The 12,170-nt window shown below is 51.1% G+C and overlaps 1 protein-coding gene across 1 annotated transcript; it reads right to left on the bottom strand.

Moving 5' to 3' along the window:
- Positions 1-41: 41 nt before the first annotated feature.
- LIN7B (lin-7 homolog B, crumbs cell polarity complex component) lies at positions 42-3,770 on the bottom strand. The gene is made up of 6 exons (XM_082370382.1): positions 3,441-3,770; positions 2,903-3,021; positions 2,556-2,627; positions 1,697-1,906; positions 490-653; positions 42-145 (listed from the first exon to the last, which is right to left on the bottom strand). The coding sequence occupies exons 1-6, from the start codon at positions 3,475-3,477 to the stop codon at positions 124-126; spliced, it is 624 nt and encodes a 207-aa protein (XP_082226508.1). The 5' UTR covers positions 3,478-3,770; the 3' UTR covers positions 42-123.
- Between the last annotated feature and the right edge of the window lie 8,400 nt (positions 3,771-12,170).

The raw sequence follows: 12,170 nt of genomic DNA, 5'->3' as shown, positions 1-12,170 counted from the left end.
ACATTCTAACCCCCGGATGCAGAACAGACACAGACACTCAATGAGGGTCAAAGATCTTTAAATAAGGAGCTGGTGACAATAAATACTGTACAGGGGAGGGGGTGAGGGTCCAGATCTGTGGTTTCAGCCTCGAGACTCCAAGGACCTAAAAGGAGGGTGAAGAGAGGGGAGCCAAGCTCAGGGGAGGGGACCGGGGGAGGCATGGGAGAGAGCCAGGACTGGGGTTCCAGAGCCAAGAGCCCAGGGAAGTGGGCTGAGGGTTCCAGAGGGAGTAGGTTCCCGATCTTGGGATGGGAGTGAGCTAGGAGTCCCCAAGGTATTTAGTCAGAACGGCTTGGAGTGAGAGCCTGGGTCAAGGGTCAGAATCCCAGGGAAAGGAGCCAGGGCTGGAGGTGGCAATCAGGGCCTCAGAAATCATTGGCCTGGTTTGGGAGTCTGGGGACACCGGAGGCAGTGGAGGCCCCAGGGGTGTGGTGGCAAGGGGCTCACGAGTAGCTCTGATGTTGCTGGCGCCGCCGGGCAGAGCGCATCTTCTCAAAGCGGGCCTCCATCTCCTCCAGCACTCGAGGTGTATAGCGCACCACCAGCTTCACCGAGCCCTGGGCAGCCTTCAGCAACTCCACTGCCTTCTCATGCTGCTCACCCTCAACGCTCTGCAGGGGCGGTGCAGACAGCTGGGCCTGGGGCCCACCACCCTCACCCCGCCCCCCACCCTGGTACCAACCCCAAGATGCCAAGGCCTCATGTCCTCACGAGAGAGTCACTCTTCGCTCAGAGTCCTCCCCCTAAACCTTCCAAGTTCCCCATGTCAGGGACAAGCCCCATATGCCCTCAGTCACCGAGCTAGACCTCCAGACTCGTCTTTATCCCCTCCCTCCCGGCAGCCCGATGATCCCCAGCCCCATCCCTCCTGCCCTGACTCCCTCTTCTTTGTCCCCACCACCAGGCCCCAGCTCAGACCTTATCCTCTCCCCACTGGACCTCACCCTAGCCTCCTCCTTGGCCTTCTGGCCTCCAGTCTCTTCCCTCAGTCTATCCCCCACAGAGTCCCAAAGGGGTCTTTCTAGGCCTCCAGGCTGAGCCTATCCTTCCCCTACTCACAGCCCTCCCATGGATCCCCAGGAGGCTTGAGACAAAGTCCCAGCTTCTCAGGACGGCACTTAGTCCCTGCATGACTGACCCCAACCACCTACCTAGTCGTGCCTCCATCTACTCTAAGCACAGTGATTTTAATCACCGGCACGCCCCAGTCCTTCATCAGAACCAAGCCCTTTCTCTTCACCTCGTAGGAGTGCAGAGTCACAGCCCCTACCCACAACACCCTCCGCCAGTAACACCCTTCTCCACCAGCTCCTACTCATCCTTCAAAACCCAACTCAAATATTCCTTCATCTGCAAAAACTCCCCTCATCTACACTGGTCTGGTGCCACATCTGGGCTCTCACAGTGCTTTGTGCTTCTTCATTATCTCCTTGGTTTAGGACTGTTTCAGTCAGGGTCTATCTCCCTCACCAGAGAGGGACTCCTCGAATGTAGAAGCAGTGGCCAATTACTCTCAGGGTCTGCAGCAAAGCCCAGCACAGGGCCAGACACAGAGGCAGTGCTCAGTGTGTGTTGACTGAATGTGAAAAACAGCGACTGTGCTACCTTGGGCAGGCTGTGACCCCAGCCAGCCCTGCCTCAGCTCCCCACTCACCACACCATTCACTGACAGCAGCTGGTCCCCACGCTTGAGGCCTCCGTGGCGGTCAGCCACGCCTCCAGGGATGACACGGGAGATGTAGATGGGCGAATTCTGCTCCTTGCCCCCCATGATGTTGAAGCCCAGGCCCTCATCCGTCTTGGGCAGTTCCACTACCCTGGGATGTGCGTGGCCCTCACTGGCTGTGAAGGCGGCCACCGTGGCCTGGGAGAGAGAAAGCCTCAGGAGGTGAGGGCCCCTCCACAATGTGTATGCGGACTAGGGTGGAGGATCTGCGCCAGGGAGAGGGATTTAGGCCAGAGAGCTTTCCTCAAGCACGGGGCGTCTGCCACACAACTCAACACAAGATCACTCCGTAGTGACAGTACATCCCTTTTAGTCACTTTGGACACTTCAGACTGTCAAAGAGAAAGTCTCCATTTGGTGTGCATGCGTCTTGAATACTCAACACTTGTCAATATCGCTTTTTAACAGAGAGAAACAAGACCTGGACAGAGCTAAGAGCCTCCAGCAAGCAGCAAGAAATAGCATCTAACTGTAGTTTAATAAGATTACAGTGTTTAACGCTAGTTCACTGTTTTCATTGGTTATCTTCTAGTCAGGCATTCGGTACTAGTTTCCATTTGTAGTTGCTAAAAATGTCTTTTTTGCTAAAGATGTCTTTATACGACACAAACTAAAAATGTGAGATTATTTAAAATACATTATAAATAAATCATAGCAAGGGTGGTACATAGATATGGCAAAAATCATGAAGGAGGAAACAGGAATGAATGACTGACATTAGGTAGATATTGAGCTAGACCATGTGATTCAGTGGATACCATGGGCAATGGGGTGGGGGGGCGCCTACCTTGGCTGTGGCGTGGGCCCGGATCTCAGCACTGCCGGTGATGTCCAGCGTGTCATAGAGTTGCTCATACACCTGGCGAAGACGCAGCAGCATCAGGGAGCCGCCAGACCCCTCCTCCCTTCAACTCAGGAGTCCAGGCCCCCAGACCCTCCCACCCAAGGATCCGCCCCGCCCCCGCAACCCGGAGGCCGCGGAAACTACAGCTCCCAAAGAACCCCTGAGCTGAAGCGCGGGCATCCCAAGGAGGGCCGCCCCGGTAGCTGCTGGGAGGCGTAGTCCCCGGGCTCGGGGCGACCAGGAGGAGGACCACGGCCGCCCGCTTGTGCTCGGCGCCGCGTTGCTCTCACCTCCCGGATGGCAGAGCAGAAGCGGCTCTGCAGGACTCGCTGGAGGGCCTGCAACTTCTGCGGGGGCAGCTCCCCGCTGCGCTGGAGCCGCTCGAGGAGCTCCACCGCCCGGGACACGTCTGCGGGGCGGGGGCGGGGCACACAGACACACAAGAGTCAGAGGCGTGAAGACGCAGAGAAAGACGGAGAGATGCGGCCAGAGACCAAGTAAGGGCGAGCGCAGACCCCGGGAAGGACAGCAGAGTCCCAGTCGGACACCCGCAGAGTCGCCCGTGGCAGAGACTGCGGCCAATCGGGCGCCCTGCGTCCCCAGGATGCCCATACACACCCAGGCAGGGGTGTGCAGCGGGCGCCCCCTCTCTGGCCGGCTCGCCCACGGACCCTCCCACACCCACCGACTGCTCGACTCTCGGCGCCCCGCCCCGCCCACCCCCGCCGGGCCCGCCCACCCGCCCGGGCCTTGCCGGAGGAGGGGCAGGGGACCGGGCTCCGGGACGCAGGCCGGGGCGGGGTGGGCAGGGGCCCCTGGCGCGCTTACCCCGCTCCAGCCCCAGCGGCTCCACCAGCGCAGCCATGTCAGCGCCGCCGCTGCGAGGCACCCGCCTGGCGGTCGCCGGCGAGGAGGGCGGGGCTGCGCGAGGCCACGCCCCGGAGACGAGCGCCCCCTGCGGAGGCGAGGCCCAGTGAGCGCACCGTCCCACCTGCTACCGCTCGGGTCTCGCTGCCCTGCCCTCAGATCCCATCGGTCTGTTGGTTGGGTTTGTGACCCCTCCTACTGCAGCCTCTGTCTGTCTGCACCGCCTGCCGTCTCATCTGTCCTGCCCGCCACACCTGTCTCCTGTCCCTTTTTCCCACATTCATTGGACAAACTTATGTTAAACATCTGGGCCCAAGATCATGGACACGATGGTGAGCAGGGCAGATAAGCCCACTGCCCTCCCGGAGCTTAGTCTATGGGTGGGCGAGGGGGCAGGGTAGACAACCAACTATGGCTGTGATCAGAACTGGGAGTGGGGAGGTGATGATCTACGAAGGACACTGACATAGAGCCCTTGGAGGTAAGATCATCAAGAGGTGGGGCGTGGGTCACTTTCCAGGCAGAAGGAGCCCACGTGGCTGGATAACAGCGTAAGGATTGGAGTGGTTTATGATGAAGGTGAAAAGTTGGCAGGATACAGCTGATGCACAGCCTTGTGTGTTGGCATACTCACGCTGAGGATTTTGGACTCCATGGTAACTCCTAAGAGTAAAATGTGATATTCAAATGTGTATTTTAAGATTACTGTGGACACTGTGTGGAGACTGGATTGGATGCGAGCAAGAGCGGAAGCAGGGGGACAGAGCAGGAGGCTATCCCAGTAATCCCGTGATGGCTGAGACCAGGGCAGAGGCATGGAGGATAAGTGGACAGATTTGGAAATGTTTGGACGTGTCTTAACTGCATATGAGGACTGGGAGGTGGAGGAGAAGGGGATATTAAGGTGCTTGTGAGGCCTTTTGCTATGATGGTCTATGCTGGTGGAGGGATAGTGGATATTTTGACTTTGAAGAGCCTGTGCAGTATCCAAGGCCTGCAAGCAGTTTTGAGAATTTGGGCGAAGGTGGTAAATAAAGCCATAAGCATGGACAAGAAAGCTGGAGGCAAGAGAATATAGAATGAAGGGGACCTAGAACTGAGTCCTCAAAACTCGTAACATTTAAAATTCAGGAAGAAGACAAAGAATGGCCAGAAATGTAGGAGGAAACCCCAGGTGGGAGAAACCATAAGAATTTTAAAAAATATTTTATTTATTTTATTTATTTATTCATTTTTGGCTGCCTCGGGTCTTAGTTGCTGCACGCGGGCTCTTCGTTGCGGTGCGCAGGCTTCTCTCTAGTTGTGGCGTGCGGGTTTTCTCTCTCTATTTGTGGCGTGGGGGCTCCAGAGTGCGTGGGCTCTGTAGTTTGGGGCGCACAGGCTCTCTAGTTGAGGTGCACGAGCTCAGTAGTTGACACGTGTGGGCTTAGTTGCCCCGTGGCATGGGGGATCTTAGTTCCCTGACCAGGGATCGAACCCACGTCCCCTGCACTGGAAGGTGTATTCTTTACCACTGGACCACCAGGGAAGTCCTGAGAAGAGAGTGTTTCTGAAAAAAGATGCTCTAAAGAAATGTAGATGTAGACAAGGCTGGAGAAGTCTGGTTGTTGCTTTACCATCAGCTGGATGGGTAAAGTATATCCTCAGTTAACTTCACCATTAGTGGGATGGAGTCCAGAAAAGGGCTTTTGCAAAATGAGAGGACTAGAGTAGGTTTGTCTGTCCCTCTCCTTCCTAGTATATTTCTCTTATTTTAACAAAAAAAATAACGTAGTTACAGAGTTAAAAATAAAATCAGGGCTTCCCTGGTGGCGCAGTGGTTAAGAATCCGCCTGCCAATGCAGGGGACATGGGTTCGAGCCCTGGTCCGGGAAGATCCCACATGCCGCGGAGCAACTAAGCCCATGCGCCACAACTACTGAGCCTGCGCTCTAGAGCCCACGTGCCACAACTACTGAAGCCTGCGCGCCTAGAGCCCGTGCTCCGCAACAAGAGAAGCCACCGCAATGAGAAGACGGCGCACCGCAAGGAAGAGTAGCCCCCGCTCGCCGCAACTAGAGAAAGCCCACATGCAGCAACAAAGACCCAATGCAGCCAAAAATAAATAAATTTATTTTAAAAAAAAAAACAAAATCAAATAATACAGAAGGACGAATAATGAAAAGCACCAGCCCCTGTACCTGTCCTAACTCTCCCCACTGCAAGAGGCAACAAGGTGTAGATGTTTCATCAGCTAGTTGCTTCTGCAGCTAAGTAACATACCGTTTCTCAATTTTTCAATTTTAGATGTTAGCAATATATTACACATTGATTTTCTGCTCTTACAACCTTTCCCCTCTCTTCCCATGGTAGCTTTATGGTACCAGTTTTTAGGTCAATCAATAAAGCGCTCACCTTATGTCTAAGTACTTACTGTTTGCTGTAGAGCTCAAATGTTATCCTGTGATTACATTTCCTTTCTTGAACAGCTTCTGTTTTTTTCTGTAATGTCTATCTACTTTTGTTTCCTTCATCACATTCTTTTTTTTTAATTAATTTATTTAATTTATTTATTTTTGGCTGTGTTGAGTCTTGTTGCTGCGCGCAGGCTTTCTCTAGTTGCGGCGAGCGGGAGCTACTCTTCGTTGAGGTGCGCAGGCTTCTCATTGCAGTGGCTTCTCTTGTTGCGGAGCACAGGCTCTAAGCACATGGGCTCAGTAGTTGTGGCACACGGGCTTAGTTGCTCCGCGGCATGTGGGATCTTCCCGGACCAGGGCTCGAACCCGTGTCCCCTGCATTGGCAGGCAGATTCTTAACCACTGTGCCACCAGGGAAGTGCCTTCATCACATTCTTAATTTCTTTCAAACTCTCCATCACAAGATACATTACTGAATCTTTTTGTCCTGAAGCTCCTTGGAAACTTCAATCCTCTAACCCCAATCTGGACCAAATGCTCTCTAGAAACTGCCATCCTGGGATTTCCCTCCACTGCTCTGCTGAACTGGAACATCTCTTTTAAGTCTCTCATTTTGGTAAAGTATATCCTCAGTTAACTTCCTAAAAAGATTGTGGAGGGAATTCCCTGGCCATCCAGTGGTTAGGGCTCCATGCTTCCATTGCAGGTGGCACGGGTTCAATCCCTGGTCAGGGAACTGACATCCCACAAGCCGTGCGGTGCAGGCAAAGAAAAAAACAAGATTGTGAGATTTCTCCTTCAAGAACGTTCCTCTTTTTTTCCCTTAGCACTTCTAGTATCTAATCAACTACCAAATGCATCTACTAGTTAATTTCAGCTGCTGTTTTCCAGTTCTAAAATTTCCATTCGATTATTTTTTTAAAGATTCCTGTTGAACTTTAAAATTTTTAATTTAAAGATCTCTTTTAAAAATTTTTTTGAAAATATTGATTGATTGATTCTGGCTTTGCCAGGTCTTAGTTGCAGCACGTGGGATCTTTGTTGACTTCTTAGTTGTGGCATGCGGACTCTTAGTAGCGGCACGCGGGTTTCAGTTCCCTGACCAGGGATCGAACCTGGGCCCCCTGCACTGGGAGTGTGGAGTCTTACCCAGTGGACCACCAGGGAGGTCCCCTAAAGATCTCTTCAAATTCTCCATCTTTTCCTTTGGGAACATAGTTATTTCAGTCTCTGATAATTCCAACATTGGCATCAAGTCTAGGTCTGTTTCTTTTTTTTTTTTTAATTAATTTATTTATTTATTTATTTTTGGCTGCGTTGGGTCTTCATTGCTGCGCGCGGGCTTTCTCTAGTTGCGGCGAGCCGGGGCTGCTCTTCCTTGTGGTGCGCGGGCTTCTCACTGCGGTGGCTTCTCTTGTTGCCAGAGCTCAGGTTCTAGGCGCACGGGCTTCAGTAGTTGTGACACATGGGCTCAGTAGTTGTGGCTCGCGGGCTCTAGAGCGCAGGCTCAGTAGTTGTGGCGCACGGGCTTAGTTGCTCCGCGGCATGTGGGATCTTCCCGGACCAGGGCTCGAACCCGTGTCCCCTGCATTGGCAGGTGGCTTCTTAACCACTGCGCCACCAGGGAAGCCCTGGGTCTGTTTCTGTTGTCTACTGTTTTTCTCTTTGAATAGATGCTAATAAGCATTGGTACTAAAAACCATAGAGGCTTTGAACCTCAACCTGTCTCCCCTAGGACCGTGTGGCTGCTCAGCTCTCTCCTCAGTAACTTAGCCTCCATTATTGCTTTCCGATGAGACCCTTGGGGGTCTCACCACAACGAGCAGCTTAGGAGTTGGCAGATGCCTAGAGGGAAGTTTGCATGTGCATTCTGGGGCTCAATGCCCCACCTGGGAATTTCACCCTCAAGTCCCAAGTGTCTGGTCCAACCTCCGTGAACTCAGCCCAGTCGAAGACTGCCACTTTCTGAGTTTATTCCACCACTGAGAGTTTTCCACCACTTTCTGAGTCTATTCTGCCGCGCTAAACTGGCAAATGTCCTGAAAGAAAAAGCAAGAGTAAATATGAAGTTCACCTCTGTATGCTTTCCTTTCCCCTCAAGTCTGGCCTACATTCGTTGTTCCCCAAAGCCTTTCACAAGTTACTTGTATGTGTTTTGTCCAGTCTTTATATAACTGGCCTGTGCCAGGCTAGTCCAAAATGGGTTGTTCTGCATAGCCAAGCCCAGAAGTCTGGCTTCAACATCTGGGATATCTATGAAAATACACTAGAAGTATTAAGTTCTTTTATTCCCTAAATTGTTTCCTCTCGGACCAGTTTCTCTATTTATCTTGTGGTCCCTTTTGGCAGAATTTTTTCAAATGTCTGGGATCTTTGGTTATATGCTTATAAAAACTGAGGCAGTTAAAAAGCATGCTAGAGGACTTCCCTGGTGGCACAGTGGTTAAGAATCCACCTGCCAATGTGGGGGACACGGGTTCGAGCTCTAGTCCGGGAGGATCCCACATGCCGCGGAACAACTGGGCCCGTGGGCCACAACTACTGAGCCTGCGCTCTAGAGCCCACGAGCCATGGTTGCTGAAACCCGCGCAGCTAGAGCCCGTGCTCCGCAGCAAGAGAAGCCACCGCAATGAGGAGCCTGCGCACCGCAGCGAAGAGTGGCCCCCGCTCTCCGCAACTTGAGAAAGCCCGCGTGCAGCAACGAAGACCCAACGCAGCCAAAAATAAATTAAAAAAAAATTTTTTTAAAGCGTGCTAGAATCTTGCTGTATGTCAGTCAGCTCACATGACAGACTGCCTCTGGTTTATCAGACCAAGTTTGCCTTGAGGCTGAGAAACTTATAAAAGACAAAAAAGTAAGTCTTATATTTGCCTAGGCAGCAAATGCCCGGCTCCTAGGCATCCTGACTGCTGAAACAGAGGGCGATTTTTCTGTGTACAAATCCTACTCGAGTCGTCTACCCTTGTTATACCTGGAGTCGTAATCTTGAGCATCTGTAGCGTTCTGCAAGGCTGATGGATGGCTTCCTTCTGAAGTGGTCAGCAGACTGAAGTGTTCTCACCATCATCCTGTTTCATCTGTAGTCCAGAAGTGTGTTGACATCTCCACTGCTCATGGAATCTCTCGTTTTGTTACTCCTCTACTATCATTACGAAGCATGGAGTAAAAACGCAGACGGTGAACCTGCCATCATGAGCCGTATGCTGTTTTCTGTCCTGACCCTGCGAGGACTTTCTGCTCTACCCAAATCTTCTTGCATCTTTTCTTTAAATTGAAGTATAGTTGATTACAATGTTTCAGATGTGCAGCAAAGTGATTCAGTTGTACATATATATGTATTCTTTTTCAGATTCTTTTCCATTATAGGCTTTTTTCTTTTTTTGGCTGCGTTGGGTCTTTGTTGCTGCGCGTGGGCTTTCTCTAGTTGCGGCGAGCCGGGGCTGCTCTTCCTTGTGGTGCGCGGGCTTCTCACTGCGGTGGCTTCTCTTGTTGCCAGAGCTCAGGTTCTAGGCGCACGGGCTTCAGTAGTTGTGACACATGGGCTCAGTAGTTGTGGCTCGCGGGCTCTAGAGCGCAGGCTCAGTAGTTGTGGCGCACGGGCTTAGTTGCTCCGCGGCATGTGGGATCTTCCCGGACCAGGGCTCGAACCCGTGTCCCCTGCATTGGCAGGTGGCTTCTTAACCACTGCGCCACCAGGGAAGCCCTGGGTCTGTTTCTGTTGTCTACTGTTTTTCTCTTTGAATAGATGCTAATAAGCATTGGTACTAAAAACCATAGAGGCTTTGAACCTCAACCTGTCTCCCCTAGGACCGTGTGGCTGCTCAGCTCTCTCCTCAGTAACTTAGCCTCCATTATTGCTTTCCGATGAGACCCTTGGGGGTCTCACCACAACGAGCAGCTTAGGAGTTGGCAGATGCCTAGAGGGAAGTTTGCATGTGCATTCTGGGGCTCAATGCCCCACCTGGGAATTTCACCCTCAAGTCCCAAGTGTCTGGTCCAACCTCCGTGAACTCAGCCCAGTCGAAGACTGCCACTTTCTGAGTTTATTCCACCACTGAGAGTTTTCCACCACTTTCTGAGTCTATTCTGCCGCGCTAAACTGGCAAATGTCCTGAAAGAAAAAGCAAGAGTAAATATGAAGTTCACCTCTGTATGCTTTCCTTTCCCCTCAAGTCTGGCCTACATTCGTTGTTCCCCAAAGCCTTTCACAAGTTACTTGTATGTGTTTTGTCCAGTCTTTATATAACTGGCCTGTGCCAGGCTAGTCCAAAATGGGTTGTTCTGCATAGCCAAGCCCAGAAGTCTGGCTTCAACATCTGGGATATCTATGAAAATACACTAGAAGTATTAAGTTCTTTTATTCCCTAAATTGTTTCCTCTCGGACCAGTTTCTCTATTTATCTTGTGGTCCCTTTTGGCAGAATTTTTTCAAATGTCTGGGATCTTTGGTTATATGCTTATAAAAACTGAGGCAGTTAAAAAGCATGCTAGAGGACTTCCCTGGTGGCACAGTGGTTAAGAATCCACCTGCCAATGTGGGGGACACGGGTTCGAGCTCTAGTCCGGGAGGATCCCACATGCCGCGGAACAACTGGGCCCGTGGGCCACAACTACTGAGCCTGCGCTCTAGAGCCCACGAGCCATGGTTGCTGAAACCCGCGCAGCTAGAGCCCGTGCTCCGCAGCAAGAGAAGCCACCGCAATGAGGAGCCTGCGCACCGCAGCGAAGAGTGGCCCCCGCTCTCCGCAACTTGAGAAAGCCCGCGTGCAGCAACGAAGACCCAACGCAGCCAAAAATAAATTAAAAAAAAATTTTTTTAAAGCGTGCTAGAATCTTGCTGTATGTCAGTCAGCTCACATGACAGACTGCCTCTGGTTTATCAGACCAAGTTTGCCTTGAGGCTGAGAAACTTATAAAAGACAAAAAAGTAAGTCTTATATTTGCCTAGGCAGCAAATGCCCGGCTCCTAGGCATCCTGACTGCTGAAACAGAGGGCGATTTTTCTGTGTACAAATCCTACTCGAGTCGTCTACCCTTGTTATACCTGGAGTCGTAATCTTGAGCATCTGTAGCGTTCTGCAAGGCTGATGGATGGCTTCCTTCTGAAGTGGTCAGCAGACTGAAGTGTTCTCACCATCATCCTGTTTCATCTGTAGTCCAGAAGTGTGTTGACATCTCCACTGCTCATGGAATCTCTCGTTTTGTTACTCCTCTACTATCATTACGAAGCATGGAGTAAAAACGCAGACGGTGAACCTGCCATCATGAGCCGTATGCTGTTTTCTGTCCTGACCCTGCGAGGACTTTCTGCTCTACCCAAATCTTCTTGCATCTTTTCTTTAAATTGAAGTATAGTTGATTACAATGTTTCAGATGTGCAGCAAAGTGATTCAGTTGTACATATATATGTATTCTTTTTCAGATTCTTTTCCATTATAGGCTTTTTTCTTTTTTTGGCTGCGTTGGGTCTTTGTTGCTGCGCGTGGGCTTTCTCTAGTTGTGGCGAGCAGGGGCTACTCTTCGTTGTGGTGCGTGGGCTTCTCGTTGCGGTGGCCTCTCTTGCTGCGGAGCACAGGCTCTAGGCACGCGGGCTTCGGTAGTTGTGGCATGCCGGCTCAGTAGTTGTGGCTCGCGGGCTCTAGAGCACAGGCTCAGTAGTTGTGGCGCACAGGCTTAGTTGCTCCGCGGCATGTGGGATCTTCCCGGACCAGGGCTCGAACCCGTGTCCCCTGCATTGGCAGGCAGATTCTTAACCACTGCGCCACTGGGGAAGTCCCTCCATTATAGGTTATTACAAGATACTGAGTATAGTTCCCTGAGTTATGCAGTAGGTCCTTGTTGTTTATTTTCTGTATAGGAGTGTGTATCTGTTAATCCCAAATTCCTAATTTATCCCTCCCCCTTTCCCCGTTGATAACTGTAAGTTTGTTCTCTATGTCTGTGAGTCTATTTCTGTTTTGTACATAAGTTCATTTGTATCATTTTTAAAAATCCCACATATAAGCATTATCATAATGCTATCTATCTTCCTCTTTCTGATTTACTTCACTTAGTATGATAATCTCTAGGTCCATCCATGTTGCTGCAAACGACATTATTTCATTCTTTTTTTATGGCTGAGTAATATTCCATGGAATATATAGACCACATCTTTTTTTTTTTTTTTTTTTTTTTTTGACATGGACCATTTTTAAAGTCTTTACTGGTTTTTTGGCCCCAAGGCTTGTGTGATCTTAGCTCCCCGCCACGCAGCAAGCAGGATCTCCCCAGCCAGGGATCAAACCCATGCTCCCT

This window comes from Balaenoptera borealis (assembly GCF_965194805.1).
Source record: "Balaenoptera borealis genome assembly, chromosome: 19".
Classification (NCBI taxonomy): domain Eukaryota; kingdom Metazoa; phylum Chordata; class Mammalia; order Artiodactyla; family Balaenopteridae; genus Balaenoptera; species Balaenoptera borealis.
The sequence above is the reverse complement of the archived record's forward strand: the minus strand, read 5'-3'. Positions and strand labels throughout refer to the sequence as shown.